Source organism: Acomys russatus, chromosome X, assembly GCF_903995435.1.
Source record: "Acomys russatus chromosome X, mAcoRus1.1, whole genome shotgun sequence".
NCBI classification, from domain to species: Eukaryota; Metazoa; Chordata; class Mammalia; order Rodentia; family Muridae; genus Acomys; species Acomys russatus.
This window is the reverse complement of record NC_067169.1, coordinates 18,820,996-18,844,295: the sequence shown is the minus strand read 5'-3', so window position 1 is coordinate 18,844,295 and position 23,300 is coordinate 18,820,996. Positions and strand designations below refer to the sequence as shown.

The window sequence follows — 23,300 nt, the reverse complement described above, 5'->3', positions numbered from 1 at the left end:
TCTGATACAAATTTTTCACAGTTCATTAATTCCTTTCTGGGGCCTTCCCCCATTTGGGGGCTTGAGGGTCTCCCTGCTGGTGTCAAAAGCTGCTTTTTTTTTTTTTTTTCAGTAACCTCAAAACCTTGTGGCGAATCCATGTCTCCATATGTTCAGCTGACCTCGGCCACCCCCGCAGCCACATGACTAACAGCAAAACTTAATGTGGCCAATAGTCTTCCTCTTGGCTCCCACCAACCACCCATATACACAGACACAGCTTCCCACAGACAAAATCTGCACGACCAAAGGACCACATATATTAAGACCACAAGGCAAAGAGATACAGATCCTCAAGGACACATTGAGGAGGCAGCAGGAGGCACGGCCATGGCCATCTCCACTCCCACCACGGACCACGGCCATTCCCTAGAATGTGACCACCCTGCACACTCAGGCCCAAACAGGAGACCAGCACAGCAAGACACATCATTTCTCATAGAGCTCTATTGTGGCATATAATAATAGGTACTCTATATAAATTAAAATGAAAAATAAAGCTCCAGCAGGTTGCACAGGTTGGCTGTTAATAAATATATCTCTGGGTAATTGTGCCCCAAGACCAGCTCATGACCACTCTCCCTCATCCAGAGAATTATACAAAAATAAATACAGGCTCGGGGGTGGGTGGGGGGCATGCCTTGCTCCATTCTAAAATCTCTCACGCCATCCACCATTTGGTTCCACTCCACAAGTACTACTGCAGGAAGCCTGGTGCTGAAGGGAGAGGTCAGAGATGGGAAGGCCTCTCTCCAGTTGCGCATTCTCAAAAATCAAAGGACCCAAGTCCCACACTACATAGGCCACGGAACTCATCTCAACTCTCTGGGGGTGACAAAGGGACTGTAAATCTCCAGACTGACCCCAGAGAGGAGGAAACCTGCTCTTGCTGGTTTCCTACGAGAACCAGGCCAGAGACAGGCACAGCACAAGCACCAGAAGGGACATACCACTGTTCAAAGCCACAGGGACCACAACTAGCCCGGCCAAGACACCCAGAGTTTGGGTCAAGGGGCCTCGGAGCTGAGGAGACAAGCCACACACACACTCTGCAGGGGCTGCTGGTGTGGGAGACCTCTTTGGGGACTCAAGATTTAGGCTTCCACCCTCTTCATCCTGGGAGTTCCCATGAGGGTTGGCTACACTAGACAGACACACTTCAGTCCCTGAGGGACCAAGGACACCAGGACTCTGCTCTGGCAGAACTGGTGCAGCCTGCTCTTTATCGGAAATAGATAGCAAGCTGCCTTCCCACTCAGGAGGGACCTTCATCTGGGCTTCTGCCTCAGCCTCCCCAGGGGACCCGGTCACCCCAACTATGACCCTATTCCTGTGCAAAGAGTTGATGTCCTTACCCATCCCTTTCTCGGGATTGTCAGCGAACTGACCCTGTGTTCCCAGAACCACGGGACCGTCACTTCCAGAGCCCTCAGCCCATGGAAGCCACACATCTCCCATAGTAGCTACCACGGCACGGGCCCCAGAGAGGATTTCTGGAGGCGATTCCTTGGGGCTGTCTCCTTCGGGGCTAGAAGGAGTGATGGAGCGCTCCTCTTCGCCCTCCCCCTCGTCATCAGGGTCTTCAGTGTCCTTGATGAGCTCCACGCCACACCCCAGGCGCGCATAGTGCAGCGTGATCTCCTCGGCCAGGGCACTGTTCAGGGCCCTCTCAGGGCCAGGCCACTTCAAGATCAGGTCACGGTCCGTGAGTCCGCCCAGGGGATGGCTGGGGGAGGTCCCTCCATCCGTAGAGCCTTCCCCGCCATCCCCTGCGGCCACAGCAGCCCGCAAGCGGCTCAGGTGAGACAAGTAGAGCTGCTCCAACTCCTGGTCAATGGTGTCTTCACCAAGCAACTCGTCCAACCCAGTCACAATCTCCAGACCCCCAGAGGGCTCATCTGGCATAGCCCCCACCATGGGAGCCTTTCGACCCCCTCCGCTTTCCCACGTAGCCTCCACCTGTTGCTGAGTGGGTTCCAGGAAGGGGCCAGTGGCTCGATCACTTGCATCCGGCCCTGAGGCCTGGTCCCTGGGGAGGCCACCCAGTCCACAGGTAGATGGCAGAATCCTGATGGCTGGGGCCTGGAGGACCTCTGTAAAAGCCACAGGTGGATTGCTTCTGGAGATGTCACCTTCTTGACGGTTTCTGGCAGCTGTAACTTCAGAAACCTGTTTCCATTATGAAAGTGGGAAGAAAAAGAAGAGGAGAGGGACCAAGAAGACACAGTAAGAACTGGTATAGCCCACACCCAGTCCCTAGAGTTTTCCAGGCAAAGATATGTTAAAGAACCTTGTGTTATTCTCTGACTCCAAAAGACTAGGTCTTCTATATGCAAAGAGCAAGACTCCAGCAAATACAAAGTGACTTCTTTTTGCAGGTGTTAATGTTAAGTGAGTCACTGGGCATCAGCACTCCATGGATAACCAGTGAATTCTCCCAAACCTGTTGACCTGAGTTTGATTCCCCAGGACCCATGTGTTGGAAAGAACCAATTCCTACCTACCTACCTACACACACACACACACACACACACACACACACACACACACACACAAAGTAATACAAATCGTAATATTTACTTCCTAATTGTCCGTGAGAACAATGCTCAGTCTAGTAGCAACAGTCACACTGAGCCCCTATCTGCATGTCTAAACATGAGAATCAAGGCTTTTAAAAAATGATTTCTCTTTATTCTCATTGGTGTTTTGCCTGCATGAGGGTGTGGATGAGGATGCCAAATCACTTGGGAGTTGGAATTACAGACAGTTGTGAGCTGCCAGGTGGGTGCTGGGACTTGAACTCAGGACCTCTGGAAGAGCAGCCAGTGCTCTTAACCACTGAGCCATCTCTCCAGCCCTGAGCCAAGGCTTCTTAAAGAGACAGCATTCTCCAGGTTTGGAGCAGGCAAAGTATGGGACCATAATATATTGCCATAGCAAGATGTGAGAACAGGCTCACAGAATATTAATGTTAATAGGCAAAAGGAGACAAAAAAAAAAAACACCCAAAAACAAAAAAACTCTCCAGGTATGGTGGCTCACACCTGTAATCCCAGCACTCTGAAGGCAGAGGCAGGCGGATCTCTGTGAGTTCAAGGCCAGCCTGGTCTACAAAGTGAGTTCCAGGACAGCCAAGGCTGCACAGAGAAACCCTGTCTCGAAAAAAAAAAAAAACAAAAAACAAAACAAAACAAAACAAAAAACCTCCCCCAGCCAGAGATACTTCAATGTAAGCATCAAAATAAACAAATGCAATAGGTTCAAGTCAACAAACGTGTTTAGAATCCAAACATATTTGACAAAGCAGAAGGGGATTAAGTATTTATACCACTTTTCTTTAGAGAAAAAGTGCAGCCAATAAAAGAAGAGTGATAGAATTTAATAGAACTTAATGGAATTAGTTCTATTTAAGTCTACTTCATAACAATAGCCATTTAACAAATATATTTAGAAAAATTAATGGTTTAGTAAATTTAATTTAATAAAACAGTAAAGTAAATAAGATTAATGAAAATAGGAGTAAGAGGACCAGTGAGATGGCTCAGTAGGTAAGGACACTTGTCATCAAGCCTGACAGCCTGTGTCTGATTCCCAGGACCTACACAACAGAAAGAAAGAACTCCCACAAACTGTCCTTTGACCTAAACACACACACACACACACACACTCAATCAATGTAATTTAATTGTTTTTGGTTTTGGTTTTGGTTCTCTGTGTAACAGCTCTGGCTGTCCTGGACTCGCTTTGTAGACCAGGCTGGCCCCGAACTCACAGAGATCTGTCTTTGTATCCTGAGTGCTGGGATTAAAGGTGTGCACCACCACTGGCCAGGTGTAATTAAAAATTTTTTAAATAGGGTAATAAATGTGTTTTCACCTGAATGTCATCAGATAAACTCAGCCTCCGTGAAAGCCTACCTGACAAATAGGGTTTAGTAAACAAACTGTAGTGAAAAAACTGGGGGATATTAAAAAGTAAAGAGACGCATTGATGAAATGTAATGCATCAGCCAGGCAGTGGTGGCGCCCACCTTGAATCCTAGCACTCCAGAGTCAGATCTGTGAGTTTGAGGTCAGCCTGGTCTATGGAGCAAGTTTTAGGACAGCCAGGGCTATGCAGAAAAACCAACATATATATTATATATAATATTATTATATAGTATACAATATTATTATATACTATATAATAAATTACAATGATGTATAATATATAATGTTATTGTATGCAATATAATCATGATATATTGTATATAATTATGTTCTATGTTAATAACATATTATGTATTGGTTTTTCTGCATATATATGAAGAAAGAAAAGAAAAAATAATACAATGAATTACCTCATTTGGATCCTGGGAACACTTATAAGAAAATTGCATCACTAACCCAATCATTGATGATATGATGGAATACTGCTACTTTTTGGGAGGTGTGATGATGGTATACTCATTGGGGGAGGGCTTCTTTGTTTTGTTCTATGATTATTTTTCTGACAAACAAACTATAACATTCAAGAATTGAATGGTGTCTGAATCTCTTTTTCAAAATAATCCCATAGGAAACGGAAAGGGCTACAGAGTAAAGTAGGAATTAGTGCGTGTCAGATGTATTGCAGCTGCGTGATGTGGTTTCATTATACTAATCTCTTTACTTTTACATAGACTTTTACTTTTAATGTTTTTATGAACGACCGTTAAAACACACGCATTTTAAGTGTCTCCTCCTCCCCTCCCAACAGTATCATGGGTCACCAGCTTCCTCCTCCAACAGTGTCCCACAACCTCACATTCCTCCTCTGCTCACGCCCCTCCCTCCCTTGACTCCTCCACACTATGAGCAAAAAATGCCTAAGTCCTCACCTTGGCTCCCATGGCCCCACCTAACCTGTTCCCTGCCACTTTCCTCACCTCACCCCTCAGCACTGCCCCCCAATCTCCCCCTTGCCCCTCACTTCACTCTGCTCCCATCACACAAGCCTTCTGATTTCTATCAGACAGTAGTTGAGGCCCCACCTTAGGAACTCATTCTCTGACCTTCAAATTTCTCTGGATCCTTACTTCTCAGGCCCCTCCCTCCACCTCCCCACCCCCCGTCTCTCTCTCCCTCCCTCCCTCCCTCCCTCCCTCCCTCCCTCCCTCCATTTTACCTAAACATTCATCTTCATCTAAAATAACCTCATATTTAAACTCTCATTTCGTTGTGCGTCTGCCTAACATGTAATTCCCATAGAGATGCCATTCGTGTTGGGTTTCCTGTGTCTATAACACAGAACAGGCATTCCCTAAATGTTTGCTAATTAACGAGTAAACCCAAGTGAATAATCTCATCCTTTCCTTACCCTTATCAAATTCGGGGTTTTGTGATCTCATCCCTACCTCCACCCCCATGTCTAGGATAGGCAAGAGCTCCACCCGTAGGTCCAGTTGTGGTCACACTGTGAGCTTCCTAGCTAGAGATTCACACCAAAGTTGCAAGGGCCTGCTCACCTGAAGTGTCATCTGGGGCCATGGACGGAGAGGGGTAGGGGCCACCAGGGGACCCACTGACTCTTGAACCTCAGGACGGTCTGCCAGAGAGAAGAGAAGGGTAGTGGTGAAGCAAGACAGGCATATCCGCCGCCTAACTCTGTTCCTCTATGAAACTAACTGGAAGTGTGCACTGGAAGCTTTCTGCGACAGCCTAAGGAAGAGGTGACCCTTGTCTTTTTATACAAACAAGAAAGAAAGAAATGCTAAAAGGCCACTAGAAAGATGAGGGGACACAGCGCAGTGGCAGAGCATTTGCCTAGGGCACACAGGCCCTGGGTTCCAGCCCCAGCATTTGGAAAAGCAAATGAAGGTATAAAAAAGGCTAGAGGTCTCAAAGCCAGCCAGATGCTTACCCGCTAGGGTATTGTCACCCATGCTCTTCATCCTCAGCTCTTCCTCAAGAGGCCTGTGGGACAGACGAGACAGCGCGTAAATCTGACATCCTGAGAGGTCAGTTCTGCCATCCGTGGGCACCATCTGGGCTTCTGTGGTGACCCATCTTCACCTAACAGCTGCTATTTCCTTGAGCTGCTTTTTAATCCCTTGATCATAAAAGTCGTACACACTCACGGTAGAAGCTTTACAAAACACAGAGAAGTATAAGGATGCTGGAAACAAGACGATCACATACAAGCCAGAGGCAACCACTGTTACGACTTGGAAAAGTTCATCCCACACTTTCCCTGAAACCATTTAGATTCTGCAAGCCTACTGTCACAGCTGGCTTTCTCCATTAAACAGTAAGAAACATCCTCATAGACATTTGCAAACACTGAAAAACAGCTGCATTGGGTCCTATTAAATGGCCTTGACATTGTCTATGTAGCCATTCCCTTCCTAGTAAGTAGCTAGCTTGTTTCCTCTATTTTATGGTGACAAAGCAAGTATCAACAGGCAGCTTTGGATTACTTATTTTGAGTTTGTTCCTGACTCGCAGAAGCCATTTTAGGGAAGGGCAGACAGAAAAGACTGAGGGACGCAGGAAGCAGCGGAGGGGAGGAGAGAAGGCAAATGGAGACTGGGATGGAAGTCAGAAAGACCTGTTGTCCACTACTCCAGCCCTCCTTGGTCCCCACCCCAGCATGTCAGGACCCACCACCTCCTTGTAGGCAACATAGAAAGCATAGGGAATCAAGAGTAGTAACGAGTGAAGGCAGATAGCTAATCAATGGGGAAAAATCTATTGTTGTAATGGCCTCTGCCAGCCAAGATAGATCCCTGGGTAGCATACACCACAAATTGCAGCCAGATCCCACAAGGAGTGGGACTTAACGATGGAGCAATAACTGTTCTTAATCTTACATGTGAACATGTAAATGTTCATCTCGAATGTTCACAAATTAGGCAAATGGAGGAAGCAATGATTACAGGATTCAGAGAGCTAAGGGGAATTGCAACAATCACAACCTTTCCTTCCTAAGAAGTGAGGGGATATTGTGGACACTAGAAAGAAAGAAACTTGAAAAAAAAACCTAATCAGAATTACCTTCACAGAGACAGAATGTCACTAGGAGGCCTATGCACAGCGAGCACCGTGGTGTTAGCCAATGGTCTCTACATGCCTCACATGCACTGATTTACTCCTCATGGGGACTGTGCGGAAGGTCCTTATAAATCCTTTGCAACTTGGCAGTTCTGCTATCCACATCTTATGGATGATGAAGCAGAAGCGAAGGAAATGACTCAAGGCTGTACAGGCAGAATCAAAATCCAGTTTTTTTTTTTAAACCAACAAGCTGATGCTGTTTGGTTAAGAGACTACATGGTTGTACCCATCCAAGCTCCAGCTCTACCCAGAAATAGAGGGAAGAATCAGTAACATACATGTATATATGCACTATTTCTACAGTTCCATAGTATGTATGGCCAAACTACTACCAGACAGTGGCGGCAAGAACCTTCCATCAGCACTTAGGAGGAAGAAGCTTTGACTACATAGGACCCAGAGTTTGGAATCTTTGGAAGGGCACTGCAGTCTGTAGCTCATGCATCCCAGGGGCCTTTCAGTCTGAATATTATAGAGCCTGGGGCAGGTGACTCTGGGAGCCCAACCAGCAAGTTCCACACAACACAGATGAGAACAAAGGATTCAGGAGAAATCACCATAATCCTGAACCAGGCTCTTCAGTGGGTCTAAAATCCAGGCCCTTGAATCTATAGCTCCATATGACATTTACTTCGCAGACATAACTTCGTTTGTTTTTGGTTTTGCTTTATCATCTTATTGAAGCTGGGCCCACAGCTTTAGTCCCAGCACTAGGAGGCAGAAGCAGATACAAAGAGACTTAGTTCCAGGGCAGCCAAGGCTGCACAGACAAACGCTGTCTCGAAAAAACAAAGCAAAACAAAACAAAATAATGATCTTACTGGGGTCTCCTAAGGTAAAAAAAAAAAAAAAAAAAAAAATCTTCAAGAACACTCCCAGCTGGATGGAAAGCCAGCCCTTGCTCGTAGGGAGTGGTCTACACAAGCCTGCCCTGGAAACTGCCTTAATCCTGACAACTGGCTCAATCCCGACGTGCGCACGACAACCAAGCTTCTGTTAAGGCATAGATGTGAGTGAAGAGAGAACTCAAGCAGCAGCCACTATCACAAAAGAGACTTCTACTCAGAGGAAGAAAGAGAGCTAAATCGCAGAGAAGCTCTTCAGCTGCCGAGCCCCCTCCCCAGCTGAAGCCTCTCCAGTATCAGCCCAACTCAAACGCCACGAAGTCAGCAGAAGCAAGCAAACTGTTCTCCCCATCTCAAAGAGCTGGAAAGAAAAACAGGAGGCAGAGGCGATTGCTTATCTTCTCCACGGTGGCCCTTTGTGTTACTACATCAAAGTCAACTGAGACTCTCTTAACATGTACCCTTCAAAACAGCAACCTCTCCTTCTTCTGAATGTAGAAACAAGACTTAAGGAACTGTCTCTGCACCCGCTAACTATATACTCCATACTGATGACATGCAAAAAGCACCCCCACTTTGAAGACAGTGTCTCAAACGGTAGGCAGGTGGTGTGTGTGAGTGTCTGTGTGTGTGTGACCTTTGGACTGTCTTTCACAGGAAAAATTTGGAAGCAGCTGTGACTGCAACCAAACTGAGGAAAGTAAGAGAGTACTAGGCGTACACTGACTCACTGATCAGTAATCATTCTTAGAAAAATGGAGAGGGAGATTAAGAACAAAACTGTACGGTATGCCTGTAATTTTCAAGAATAAAACCTGCTCTTCTGGCACCAGTCCCACAAATGCCATGTGGCATCTCTCAAGGGCAATGAGACACCTTATTTGAGTACTTGTGAATGTGAGTCAAGCCCATCTTACCTAGAATGGACCCCTCTATTGGGTGTGAAAATTCATCCTGCCATTAAGAAACTCAACAGCTGCTTGACTTCACACAGTACCTGGAGACCAGGGGATTAGATTTTTAGAAAGTGGTGGCAATGGCCCCAGCCCAGGCCAGCCAAGACAGAAGAGAAAGATGAATTGCCAGGGATAAAGAATGAATGAACGAATGAGGGTTAACAAATCCCAAAGAGAAATGCACCACCGTCACCATCCGGGGCCTATGTGAGCACTCCAAGTTACAAAGAACTTGGCTTGCCCGATGTAGGTGATGTGATGAACCCCAAAGGGAAACATAACAGAACCCAGCTCCCACAGAGACAACCTGATGATGTTGTCTGGGGGTAGGTGGCTTCAGAAAGTTGGCTCCAAGGTACTTGGAAATCTGGTCACAGTAAGCCATGTGCTTTGGGGGAGGGGGAGGATGGAGTGAAGAGGCTGTGAAATCCACCAAGTTATGTAGGGCTCTGTCTTGCCTTCTCCAAGTGTCAGCCTCAACTCTAGTGCGTGTGCACTATGGAGCAGCAAACCATGCCTCAGGGTTCTTTCATCTGACATTTTACGTCTATGGCCACAGCCCAGGGCAAAAAAAAAACAACATTTTACCTCATAACCCAGCACAGTCACACAAGTAAATACAGACACAGACACGTACTCACTGAGAACTGAAACAGTTGCTCTTCCAAATACTTACCTCTACTGCATGTCATAATGTACTGCGCTATTTCCTACGCCTTTTTTTAAAAACTGTTTGTTGGAAGCTAGCAAGCTGGTCTTGCATCTCAGTAATTGGCCAGAAAATGCAAAGTTGAATAATCCTAGCTCTACCACACAGCTGCTGTGTGACCTGGGGCAAATTACCTAACCTCTTGTGCCCCCGGTCTCCTCATCAATTAGGAAGAGATGCTAGTATTGCTCCAGTGAGTTGCTGAATGGGCCGAGGAAACGTGAAAAGCACCAATAAAGTGCTTCAAACGAACTCTTTCAGAAAGAGACTGAGGCTTTCTTAAACTGAGGCTCTGAAAAAGAGAGCAACTTGTCTCTCTCCATGGGCAGCTGCTAGGAGCTACCAGCTAGCCTGGGACTGCAGTTCTGAACTGGCGCACTAGTGGGCCTACACAGGCTCAGATCCCTGCTCTGCCATTTGGGTGTGCAGCCTACAGCCTACAGCCTTAACCACGATGCCCTACTGGTTTTCTGTAGAACAAAGGGACATCACTTTCACATGAAACCTCTCTCCAGACAACTTAGATGATCCCTAACCCACCCTCTTTCAGCTCCAACTGTCGTCATTTTCGTGAGGCTGCTAACTCAGCTACCCGGTCAGTTACAGGCATACCTAGAACCCACTGAGGCCTGGCTGTGCATCAGGGATAGTGACAGGAGACACACTGGTGAGGAAATCCAACTATGACACTGAGAATTTGATGTGGAGGCATTTGGAAAAAATACTCAAACTCATTATTTCAACAAATATTTATTGAGCACCTACTACGTGCCATGCACCACGGCAGGCCTGTGAGAATACAGTGGTCACCAAGGCAGAGCATGTCCCTACCCCTCACGGAGCTTACAGTCTAGCATTGCAGCCACCCAATTATCCCCTAATAAAGGTCTCGCTACAGACTCAAGTCAGTGCCTTTAGAAAAGGAGGGAATGTGCTAAAACACTAGGCCCTGGCACAGACTAGAATCAGCAAGGGCCTACGGATGCTTAGGAAACAAGTGAAGGCTGTGAGTGATCAGGGAATAAGAGGTTGTTTGGAAACACTGTGTGGGACAGTTAAGCTTGAGAAACCTAAGGATTCAGTCCAGCCGAGCCTTCAAGTTTGGTAATTGATGCTGAAAGAACAAAGAGAAAGAGACAGACCAGAGATTTTGAGAACTAGTAGAATGTGGTCCCAAGGCCAGGAACAGCGGTGACCCAGAAGAGTCAGCCATTTCAAGAAGAAAGCCACAAACCTCTGTCAGTCTGGCCAAAGCCAGAGACTAATAAACATGTAGGGTGAGCAAGTAGACAAAGCAGGCGCTGGTGACTCTTCACGAAAGGGACAAGGGTGATCATCACGTACTGACCAGAAGCAAAGGGCAAGGTGGCTCGGTAAGCAAGACTGAGACTCTGGCCCGAGGCTAAGTCAACAGAGAGGATCAGGTGAGGAGGACAGGAAAAAGCCCTGACAAGACAGAAACGGGGCTTTTGATCTCAGATTCTGGAGCAAATGGCGGAAAATGAAGCTCTGGAGCAAAGAACAGGGGCTGGCCTAAGATGGGAACAATGCGAGGGGTGTCAGTGTTCCGACGTGGGGGCTCTATGTGGTAGGGAGTTCCAGTCGTACGGTTTCTATTACGTTTGAGGAAGCAAAATGCAAAGAGCACTTGAAAGGACCCCATGAAGAGGAGCCAAGGGTGGATGGAAAGACACACGGGGCAGGATGGAAGGTGCTCCGGAACCTGGGGCTCGAGCGCTAGGCTATGTGGCACTCTGCAACTTGACTTGCCTGTGCTGATTAGTACTGTGACTAAAACTGGGAACTTAAAAGAGGTTAGGCTGCAGAAACTTCTCTAAGGAAACCCTCTTAGAACTCAGGGGTCTATATGAGAATGGCAGGGGGTGGCGGCGGGGGGGAGGGGAAGGACACACATTCTTGGTGAAGTAAACAGTATGAGCAATGACCCCCAAAGCAAAAGGAGCAACAGAAGGGATGTGGCAGTAAGAGCTCAAACAGAAACTAGTAAAAGGCAAGACTAGATGCTGGCAGAGGCCAAACTGGGGAACAGTGCGGGCGTTTAAGGGCCAGTCAGATTTTTGTAAGAGGAACAGGACACCTCCTCAGAGTGTAAAGCCAAGACAAAATAGGAGGGCTCCTTCCCGTATCAGTCCAAGCACTGGGGACTCAACGCCTTTTCGCTCACCCAGAAAAGAGGGGTTCAAAGCAGTCTAGCTCCTGGAAACCACTGTTGAGAATAAAGGAGACTATACAAAAACACTGTGCAAAGTGCTTAGCAAAGAAAAGGGGCTCAGCTACACATCACTTGCTTAAGGCCTCCCATATGCCTTGCCCCTGGCTCTGCCATAAGGCCTTGGGTATCTTAGAAACAGCCTGGAGCTTGTTCCTAGCACTGGGCTCAGCACATAACAGACCCTACCAAAAACAAAAAACAAACAAACACACTGCTGATTGGTGATCTCTAAACCTAATGGGGACTGAAAACCTGGTCCTGCAACCCAGAGAATGCAGCCATTGGAGCCTCTAAACTATACCCTCTTGCTTGCGAAACCTTTCTCCTACCACTTGCCAAGGCCCAGCTGCACAGTGAGCCTGCAGCCAGCATCTCTGAAGCCCTCTATAGCAGGCCTCCCACAGATAAGGAAAGGGTATCCCCTGAGGTCCAACGCCATTTCCCCAGAGGGCTAGATCACAAAGGGTGGCTGTTCTTCAACAGCGCTTCAAATCAGCAGCAGCACGCAGGCCTTCAAACAATAATAAGTTGAACTGTACTTGCTAGGAAAGCCACCGACCTACAAAGAAAACCTTATCGCTGATCTTGCAGTGCACACCAGCCTCCCCTTTGCAAGAGCTGAGATCAGAAGATAAAGAAGCTATCAAAAAGCCATCTGCCCACTTAAAATAACATCTCAAGTCACACTGGGAACCACAAACATGGGGCCAGCTACCAAAACAATTGTCTAAATGAACTACTTCAATTTCTCCTTAAAACCACCCATGTACTTTAAAAGAAAAACACCCCCTCCACCCACTTTGGCCTGGCAAGGTTTTGATTTGTCTGTTCCCTTCCTTTCACACTCTTGAGAATGACCAAACTTCAGTACCCAATCTGTCATATCTTACAGACAGGGCGCCCACAACTGCCAACTGGGCTGAGAAGTGATTGAAATTGAAGGCGATTCTGGGGGCACTGGAACCGCTCAGCCTCTTCATCCGGGTTGTGGTTATACAAGTGCATACACATGTGTAAATCTTCTGAGCCATGCACTCAAGCTCAGGACACTCCATTTTGGTATATCTCAATAAAACATAAAGCACACATGACAAGTACAAGGGGGGAGGGGGGGAAGAAGGAGCTAAGAACACCGTGAGCTGTGAATCCAGAATTTGCTTTTGAACTAGCATCCCTAACATTTCCTTCCTGGTTTTGCCATTCGCTAGCTGAGTGACTTCGAGCAAGCTGAGGCATCATCTCTCTGAGCTCCCCACTTCCCCATGAACTAGGAAATCAAAACAGCAGAGGAGAACGCACCTACCACTCTTAGCAGAGATCGCTAAAGGCTGGCCACCGTACCTTTTACAGCTAGTTAGGTACGCCTCAGTTACCTGGCCTACAGTCGCTGTATCCAATTCAACCACGCGATGCTAACGCCACTCCTCTCTGACAAATGAGGAAACTGAGACAAGAGCACACAACAAAGCTGAGTTTGGGAAAGGGAATCCATAGACTGACTGTACGTGAGCATCTAAACATTAATGCTAACTAACCGCTAAGGCACTACTTTGAACTAGGTTCATCCCCGACTGCTTTTCCTCGTCCTGTGCAGCTCGTGCCATAATTACCTATTTTACAGATGAGGGTATGGTTAGTTATTTACGGCACAATGCAGTTAAGAATTGGGATAAGATCACACTACAAAGTGGCAAGCCTAGGGTCTGAGCCCAGGTAATCTGATGGCAGAATCTAAATTCTTGACGCTTAGTCCGTTAGCTAAGAGCTAACCCTTTTCAGAAGCATTCACAGCCTACGCCCTTACCACAAGCAGCAGATCGCACAAGCACAACACCCTGCTCCATCATGCACCTTCCAAGGGCCAAAAGAGCAAACTCCCGTCCCCATTCCCGATCCTCATCAGACCAAGAAAATGGAAGGATTCCATAGAGACCCTAGCTGACCCCAGGCATCACCTACATGACACAAGCCCCGCTGTTGCCCTTGGAAAACGGATAGCCCTGGTAAAGAAGACCTAGAAAAGCATTTTATCAGTCTCCTGGATAGAAATGGTTTTTTTTTCTTCTCCCAGTTCCTGAAGTTTATAAGAGATGTGCAAAGAGAGAGAGGAAAGGGGGGGGGGGGCGGCGGCGGAGAGTGAGCTTCAAGTCCTCATCCGCTTCTGCCTCTGCCAAAGCTAATGCTTCCATGGGAGAGAATCTGGCCTCATCCCCTCACCTCTACAGGAGGCCTCAGACTACCAGAGAAACAGTAAGAAAGTGTGCATAGACTTCAAGGCCAGATATGGTTGAAACTAAGAAGCCAAGTACCACCACTTCCTCAACCAGTTTCTCTACGTCTGTAACTCTGACTTCCTGCTATGTCAGATAGGAATCAGATTCCGCACCCCCACATCGGGAGACCCTGGGTCCTCCACCACCACCACCACACGACACCACACGCTCTCTCCACTCCAGCACACCGGCTGCCGTTCATCCCAAACTCATAACCACCTCAGGACCTCCGATCTTGCCGTGTTCCCACTATCTACATCTTCCCTCCGTGTCTGTACGCCACTGCTCCATCCCACTCAGGACTGGCTTGAAATGCCAACCTCCTGAGGAAAGGCCTACCTGTTCGATTTTCTAGCAACTCGCTCTTCCATAACTTCTTTAGCACCGTCTGGGACTCTGCACAAGAGCTCACCCTCAACGCGTCTACAGCAGCCACTCCCTCCAGAGCCTTAAGTTTTCCTCTCAGCACTAACCTTAGCCCTATTTATCTTATCTGCTTGTTTACTTTTTCAGTTTTCCACAGGAGCCTTGCGTGATGGGTAAGGAGAGGGGAGGTGTCTGTCTTGTTCAGGGCTTTATAGTGGAACTCAATACATGGATGATACCCCAGGATTTAAAACAGTGCCTAGCACATGTTTGGCCTCCAGTTACTCTTTGACCGAATGCACCCTCCTGCCTGTCCTGGACAGCAGGCCTGGGGGGGGGGGGGGGCTCCTGGCATGGAATGCTTTGTCCTCCATTCTACCTCCAGCCCTGCGTTGGCGGAGGTGGCGCTGGCAGACATTACCTGCGCCTCACCGGCTTCATGCAGCTCTTCAGCTGCCTGGCCTCAGCCTCCACAGGACCCTGGCACTCAGGCTGTGGCTCCAGCTGCTGCAGCTGCTGCTGCTGGGGCAGCCCTTCGGCATCAGTGGGTGTGGGAGCGGGTGCGATCCGGAGCAGGACAGTGTAGTTGCGGCCATGGTTGTTGGCCCAGAAAGTGCCCTCGGGGGTCACATAGCGCACCACGAAGTCGAGGCGCGCCCCATCGCCCGCGCCCTCAGCAAAGGGCAGCTGGAAGGCAAAACGGTCAGTGCGGCCACCGTCGTCGGGTGAGGAGGCAGACATCTGGCCGGGGCCCAGGCCTAGACCCAGATCCAGGAGGGGATCTCCTGCTCCTGTTCCTCCCACTCCTGCCCCAGGCGGGCTGCGTGGGACATAGCGCGCTGGGTGGTCGCAGAAGGTAGCCCAGCCGTCGTGTGAGGCCCGCACGTGCACGGCCTTCTCGAAGGAGCGGTTCAGCACGCGCACTAACCCGCGCACCACCGGTGGGCGCCCCCCAGGCACCCACACCCCGGAACCCCCGGGAACCGCTCCAGGAGGCGGCAGCAACGCCTCCAACTCCACCATCACACGCCCCAACCGCTCCAGACGGCCCGGCGCGGGCGGCAACGAAAATGTGGGCACCAGGTAAAACCCCCCGCCAGCGGGAACGGGGCACAGCGGCGAGGGATCGGGGCAAGCCTCCTCTTCCTCCTCCCCTTCATCCCCATCCTCGCCATCGTCGTCCTCATCAGCCCCGCCGCCGCCGCCATCTTGCCCGGTCGCCGCCGCCATCTTGCCCGCCCCGGGCCCGCCCCACGGCCGGTAGCGGCGTAGCTGCGCCAGAGGCAGCCCCAGGGCCTCGTCAGCGAACAGCACCCTCCGCGGGGCCACCGCCGCCTCAACCGAGGCGCGGGGCTCTCCCGCAGCCGGCGACGGGGGCGCGGGATGCCGCAGCGGTGGCTCCACAGGGGCCGTGCGCGCCATATCGGCGGCGGCGGCGGCGGCGGCGGCGGCACCGACGGCACCGGCGGTGGGACCGGCGGGGGGCAGGGCCTGAAAAGGCGGGCAGCCAATGGGAAAGCCAGAGCGGGGGGGTGGGGCTCCAGCGGAGCGTGGGCGGTGAGATGAAGACAGGTACAGCCCACAGCCAATGGACAGCCACACGGGAGTGACTGACGAGCAAGAGAAGCTAGTGGCCAATGAGGATGCCTGAGCGTGGGCGGTGTGGGAGGCGAGATGATCACGGAATCAATGGAAAGGCCGGAGTGGGGTTAATGCACGACCAAAAATGTACCTAGCAGAAGCATGGCAGTTAGTAGGGAAGTCTGAGCGCGAGCAGCATGGTGGATAGCGGGAAGATGAAATGGGTACAGACGATGGGGGCGGCGGGGAGCGAACCCAGAGGTCCAAAACCTGGGAGATCCTCAGGTTGCGTAGGCGGTGAGACGTAAGAAAGATAAAAAGAACAGCCAATGGAGAACTGCACGCGAATGACGTATCGGCAGGATGACGATAATGGTTGCTACGAACCAATGGGGAGTCTTGTGAGCAGGCACTATGGCTTCAAGGGGCGGTATCAGGATGGATCTAGCCAATAGAGAGACGGAAAGGCTGGGAGGCGGTGTGAGAGCAGATGCGGAGGTGGGACTGTAGGGGGAAGAGCCTTTAGGCGTGTGAGGAGTGAAGGTGGGAGTGAGAAAGAGATGGGGAGCCAGGGTGAAGGCTGTGGGATTTCAAAGGACAGTGCCAGTATGAGAATGCTGAAGTTGAAGAATGTAGCCGGACGGAGAATTTAGAGGCAAGATGGGAAAGCAGAGCCAAGGGTGGTAGTGTAGGTGGTGTGAAGGAAAGCGTGAGTACCAAATAATAAGTAGGTTAAAATGGAAGAAATAGCTGAGCCTGAGCTATTGAGGGGTTCAGTGCAAAATCAGAATTTAGGCAGCCAGATTTACCTTCTCCCTAACCTTCCAGGACCCCCCCCAATGGCCCCACAAATTCCCAGGGCCCCTAAAAGCCTAAACTGTACACTAGTGTGAGACCAATACAAAACAGCTTTCCCATCAGTTACTGGGCATATCCTACCTGCCCCACCACCACCACACACAACCCCCAGCCTTTTTGTGAACAGTGCAACTAACCAAGGCTCTTGATTATTACTTAGAGTCCCCAATTGAGCAAGTCCTGTTCTTCAGGACTTGGCAGCGTTGCATAAATCAGCCACAAAATAAGAAATAGAACTTTTTTTTTTTTTTTTTTTTGAAGGATTGGCTTTTTCTAACTTACACCCAGCGCACAGTATGTCACCAGGTGTTGATTGAGCATGTTGCTAGACACTGGCTAATGTAAGTTCAGAGTTGTCCTCTTCTTACGCATTTTAACACTTTGCAGCCCACAGTGGCTTCCTTTCCCCATCTCTGTTGAGACCATCTCCTCTGCCCAGAGTGCCGTCCCATCTCTTTCTTTCATCTAGTGAATTCTTTTCATTCTCCCTTTGAGATCTCACCTCCTGTGAGAATGGAATAGAGTCTGCCAGCACGTTCAATCACATACACTCCACTTTCATCTTACTTACTTACTTACTTACTTACTTACTTATCAGGGCTTACTACATGTGTGCCATATGCCAGGTTCAGGGGATGCTTTTCTGTAACCTTCATAACACCCCTAACAAGAAGACCATCTCTTGGCCCCTACAGTCTCTCTGCTCCTCCACTCTGTGTCCAGGGTCATGAAATGAATATGGTCAGCTACAAGTAGCAGAAGAATAATGAAATAATGAAGGTTTGAACAAGGTAGAACTTTATTTCTCATTTGAAAGTTCAAAGTGGCAAGTGATCTTGGGACTCCATCCTATCTGCTCATTTTAGGTCTCCACTGTGCCCTGGTCTTGCTTGGGGTCTCATTAGCAAATCTTACAGGTTATCTATCCAAAGCATTTCCCAAGCAAGATATGGTCGTGTATACCTGTAATCCCAGCACTCAGACTGAGGCAGGAGAATTACTGAATGCAGAGCCTAGGCTACAAGTGTGACCTTGTTTAAAAAGTAAAAATAGGTGCAGCTAAGTGGTGAAACCACTTCCTAGCAACTGTATGGACCCTATTTCTAGCACCATGTTTTAAAATCCCAGGTCCATCTTTTCACTACTGCTCTCCCAACAGGACTTGTGCCAATTCCAGTCACCTGGACTACTGCAGTAGCCTCCCCTACTGGTTGGTCTCCGTCCCATGCTCCTAGCCCCTATTCCACACTCAGCCATCTAAGGGATCCTCTGGAGTCCTGACAAAAATGGCTCTCCTGTGCTCCCAACACTCCCCTGGCTTCCTGTCCACTTTGAGGAAAAGCCAGAGCTTCACCATGTCATACAAGGCATAAGCCAACTAGTCCCTCTCTGACCTTACCTCCTGCTCCTCTTCCTTGCACTCGCTTCACTCCAAGCACGCCAGATTCCTTGCTGACCCTGTACAAATCCAGCACATTCACCTCAGGACATTCGCACTTGGCCCTTCTCTCCCAGCTCTGCAGATCTCTCCACGGCCCTCTTCCTAACCTATGCCAGATCTTTGTCAAAGACCCCTTTTCCTGGGGACTTTCCCCTGACCTGTTACATCCTAACCAATTCATCTTCAACTCCCAGCCCTCCCAACCCTCTTGCCCAGAATCATACAATGACTGGATATAGTTACAGTGGAGAGGAGATAATAGTACCCTCGACAACTTGACCCCCCCCCGCCCTTATTCTGCAGAGACCCTGGCTTTACGTTTCAAGTAACCTCAACCCTCCCACAGCCGAGGCCCCACTCAAGTAGCCTCCTGGGAATCTCTGTGTCACTTACCCTCATTCACTTTTCCTGCCATCTCTCTGACCAGTCTTTTTCAAAGAGTGGTAGTAACGGGGAGATGGTCCCTAGGATATAAAGAAGGATGCAGGCCATACCACGGAGCCTGAGATAATGAGTACCTGTTCCAGAAAGAGCCAGGGGCCAGGGCAGGGAACTACAACTGTCTCAGTCAGATAGAAGATATGGGGACTATTTGGGCCCAAGTCTACATGGAGCAGGGATCATCAACTTTGAGGCATACCTACAGTCAGCTGCCCAGGACTCCCTGTTAGGTGTGCTCTTCACCCCTCCCCTAGCCCCTCCCACACATAACCACATCTGTTAAGCTCCTAGGATCCCTGCAGACCTCCAAAGTAAGAGGACCTCATCCCACCTCCATACCTCCCTCCTTCTCACCTCAGTCCCTCCCTCAGCTTCCAGCCACCACGCAGGCCATGTTTGCTCTTAGCTGTGTCCCACCAACTCAGAAGCCCCAACCAGTGAAAGTTTTGCTTTGAGCTAATGCTAGGGAGGCTTGAGGTTTTTTTTTTTTTTAATTGTTGTTGTTGTTGGCTGATATTTTTAGGTCTTCTTTTTTTTCTTTCTTTTTTCTTTTCACTCCCCCCCCCCCCCCCGTCTTTATAAAGCCAGGCCATCAGTTCCACTGTTGTCTTTTCCAAAAAGGTGAGTTAAGTTGAGGAAAGCCGTTCTCTTTTGTGCATGGGGTGGGTGGAGAGACTTAGAAGACAGGGGAGAAGGAAAAAAGTGGCAAATGAGGGTGAGGGCAAAGAGATGGTCACTAGGTTAGGATCATGGGAATAAATAATTTACTGCTACTTTTTCTTCCTCAGGCATGAAGCCAATCTTGCAAAGAGGTTGCAGTGGGCATACAGATGGATACCTGGAACTGAACTCTACGGGGTGCCAGAACACCAAGGGCTGGGAAGCCTTGGCTGCGCCTTGTCAGGAGAAATCTGTGAAGGCAGGTCTGTGTTAAGCAGTGGTTGGAGGGAGCAGGTCTGTGCCAAATGGAGAAAATGCAGCTGCCAAATCTTGAATTAAAACCTTTAAAAGGGCACAAACATCAAGCTTTGGAAGAGTCTCCAAATCCCAGAACTTCCCTGGCATTGAATCCTAGAACTTAAAACCCAACACTGTTGTCATCAGGAAAGCTGGACACATCAGAATCCGGCGCTAAGGACCCCCATTTCCCATCTTCATGATCTTGGACAGGTGGTCCCTCCATTGCCCCCATCAGCATAATAGCCATACAGTAATGATGAGATGGACTTCAAAGGGTGAGGATTGAACACAATTGTTTGTGAGACGTGTCTGGAACGCCGAAAATGCTAGATAAATGTTGGCTACCAAAAGTATGGCAAGTATTTAGTATCCTAAACGTTTGCAAACAGGAGCTTTTCTCTCTCCTTTTGTTGGTTGTGGGGTTTGAGACAGAATCTAGCTGTATAGTCCAGGCAGCCTTCAACCCTTGATTCTTCTGCCTCAGTCCCTCGGGCGCTGTGATTACTGGTGTGTGCTACAATACTGGGTGAAATTGGGGCTTTTCAGAATAGAATGTTGCAAAGTCTGGTGTGGGGGAGAAGGTTAGAATCATTAGGCTCTGATTATATTGTCCCTGGTGGAGGGGGGACGGATAGGGACCCTAGGCTGCTTTATGTCTGTATGTTTGAAATAACCCAGAGCCTTGTGCGTGTTAAGCAAGCCCTCTGCCGCTGAGCCGCGTGCCCAGCCTGTCTTCCCCCTAGTCCCTCTTTGTAACGTTGGATGCATGACTGCGTGGCCATTAAGGGCTGTTCCCTGGTGTGTGGCTGCCGGATCAGAGTGCTTAAGCATAAATATGATGTGGAAATACTTTCCTCCTCACTCAGAGACTCTTGGCCGATTCTGGGAGCCAGTGATTCTGAGACTCTGATTCTGTGAATTTGTGGTGGGAGTACACCCTACTTTCTTCTCCATGTATTGCCTTACATGCCTCTTGCCTTCTAGGGGAAGAAAGGCTTCCAGAGTGCCCAGCTCTCCCAACCATTGACAACAAGAATGGTAGCGATCATATCAATTCTACCGAAGGAAAAACTGAGGCCCGAAGCAGGATGAAACCTCTGGAAAGCAAGCACTATTCCATCTCTCTCTTCGGGAGTCCCTACCCAAATGTCGGGCTTCATATCCCTTCTTCTGTGCAACCCAGTGATCCTCAGAGACCTCATGCACAGAATGGTGTCTCTACCTGCATTGGGATGCCTTTGTGATTTGAGCTTTTTTTTTTTTCCCCTTTTTTTTTTCTCACTCTACACACTTTTGTTTAAGAAATTGTGGTTTCTCGTGTGCCCTGTTATCTCATTGATACCTTTTACCTCTGTGGTGAGGGGAAGAAATCATATTTTCAGATGACTTGTAAAGGGCAAAGAAAAAACCCAAAATTTCAAAATTTCCGTTTAAGTCTCGTAAGAAAAGAATAAACAACGCGAGAGAGAGAGAAAAAAAAAAACTATGAGAACCCCCCCCCCATCCTGTGATTATCAGCACACACACTCATCAAAAAAAAAAAAAAATTGGATTATTAGAAGAGAGAGGTCTGCGGCTTCCACGCCGTGGTTTTTTCTTCTCGGTATAAAAGCAAAGTTGTTTTTGATAATGTGGCAGTTTCCCACAAGCCAGGCTGATCCCTCTCTGTCAGTCCACCTCACCAAGGTGAGTGTCCCTGCTCTCCCCCGCCAGACACAGCTCTGCTGAAGAAAGTGGCAGAGCAGTAGCAGCGGAGGGTGGGGGGTCGGGAGCCCTCCAGTACAGCTGGAAACGCCCAGCACTGTGAACTCCAGGTAAGGACTTTTGAAACTTGTACCATTCATCCTCAATGCCAGATAGGTAGGCAAAAAGAAATACATTTACTGATACACAGATGGACAGGATTTTTTTTTTTAAAGTCTGTCTATTAACTGCCTCTCTCTATGAATGCCAGAGCTTTGGGCAACTCAAAATGCTGTCCAGCTAGAACTGGAAACTAGAACTCTCTCTTGTTTCGTTCCTCCTGATGTCCTCCATTTCTTTTCCTGTCTCACTCTTCTTCTTTGCCTGTCTCTGTCTTTCTCCCTGCAATGCTCACTCTCCCCGTCTGCGTCTTTCCCAGAATCTGACTATATTCCTGTCTCTGTCTCTTCCATCCCGGCCATCCGTGTTCTGTTTCTTCCCTCCCCCTCTCTGACTCTCTTGGCTCACCTCCCTTCACCAGCTTTCCCACCCAGTATCCAGCACGGAGATTTCTGCACCACTGGGCATCGGGTCTGTGTCCTAGGATGGTGAGCTGTCAGATCAGTCTTAGCCTTTAACTGACCTTCTGCTTGTGTCACAAGAAGACACCCCCGGTCAACCGTGGCTTAGCAAAGGACTGGGTAACTGTGTCTGGAATCCATGTCCAGGGAGAGCAGGGAGACTAGGATGAGCTAGTCTCTGCAAACAGACTTAGTCTTGTTATATGGTAAGTTGTTCACCATTAGAATTTTTAAACAAATTAGGATCGTGCTGTATGTTGAGTTTGTTCCTGCTTTATTCAATCAATACCATTCTGTAGCATACTAAAATATGAACACGTCATCTTTTATGTCTGCCATGACTGCCCTCACATCACCATGAATTCTGATTGCCTGAATTAAGTAAGGGCTGATGGTTGGACATTCGGGTTGCTTCTGATTCCAAAACTCCATGACTGACTCCTTGGATCCTGAAAATGGAATGGCTGGGGAAGAAGGGATGTACATTTCTAAAGTTTTTTACTCTCTCTGCAAATTGCTCTTCCAAAAGGTTGTCTTATTTTATGCTGTCTCTAGTCAACCAAATCTGAGGTGTGTGTTACCATTTTTTTTTTGTCATGAGCCTTTAACGGCTGAGCCACCTCTCCAACCTAGTGTGTGTGTGTGTGTGTGTGTGTGTGTGTGTGTGTGTTACCATTTTTAACCCTACCCCATCATAAAATTTTACTACATTGTTCAATTTTGCATTCTTGGTTACTTTTAATGACTATTGGCCATTTGTGCTTTGTGAGCTAACATTCTGTGGTCATGTTTTTAGTTCTAATAGAGTTCTCATGATTTTTTTTTACAATTTGTCTATAGCTCTTAATTTGGAAAGGATAACAACTTTCTATTGGCTGTAGGTATATATGGTAAACACTTCCTCCAAATTCACCATTTATGTGTGTGTATCTTACTTTTATTTACTTATTTGATGAATAGGCATGTTTTGCCTGCGTGTGCACCATATGCATACCTGACGGCCATAGAGGCCAGAAGATGATGTGGGATCACATGGGACTGGAGTTACAGATGGTTGGTTACATGTGTGCTGGCACTTGTGTGGCTTCTGTCTATGGTCCTGGGTTTTAAAAGTCATTTGTCACTTGAAAATGAGAAGCTATCTCTTCTGGAAGAGCAGTCAGTGCTCTTAACCACTGAGCCATCTCTCAAGCCCCATTTGTGCGCTTTGCTGTTTTGTTTTGTTTTGTTTTGTTTTGAGACAGAGTCTCACTGTATAACC

General features: G+C 48.4%; 1 protein-coding gene across 1 annotated transcript; it reads right to left on the bottom strand.

Moving 5' to 3' along the window:
• Positions 1-221: 221 nt before the first annotated feature.
• Ppp1r3f (protein phosphatase 1 regulatory subunit 3F) lies at positions 222-15,916 on the bottom strand. The gene is made up of 4 exons (XM_051142290.1): positions 14,916-15,916; positions 5,920-5,972; positions 5,525-5,604; positions 222-2,208 (listed from the first exon to the last, which is right to left on the bottom strand). The coding sequence occupies exons 1-4, from the start codon at positions 15,914-15,916 to the stop codon at positions 937-939; spliced, it is 2,406 nt and encodes an 801-aa protein (XP_050998247.1). The 3' UTR covers positions 222-936.
• Positions 15,917-23,300: the final 7,384 nt, after the last annotated feature.

What these genes read in the sequence shown, in the direction of transcription:
- Ppp1r3f (XM_051142290.1), bottom strand. Translation starts at nt 15,916, where the DNA reads ATGGCGCGCACGGCCCCTGTGGAGCCACCGCTGCGGCATCCCGCGCCC. An exon ending in GGGTGACAATACCCTAGCGG is followed by an intron (nt 5,605 to 5,919) that starts GTAAGCATCTGG and finishes TCTCTCTGGCAG; the next exon opens with ACCGTCCTGAGGTTCAAGAG. An exon ending in GGCCCCAGATGACACTTCAG is followed by an intron (nt 2,209 to 5,524) that starts GTGAGCAGGCCC and finishes TAATGGAAACAG; the next exon opens with GTTTCTGAAGTTACAGCTGC.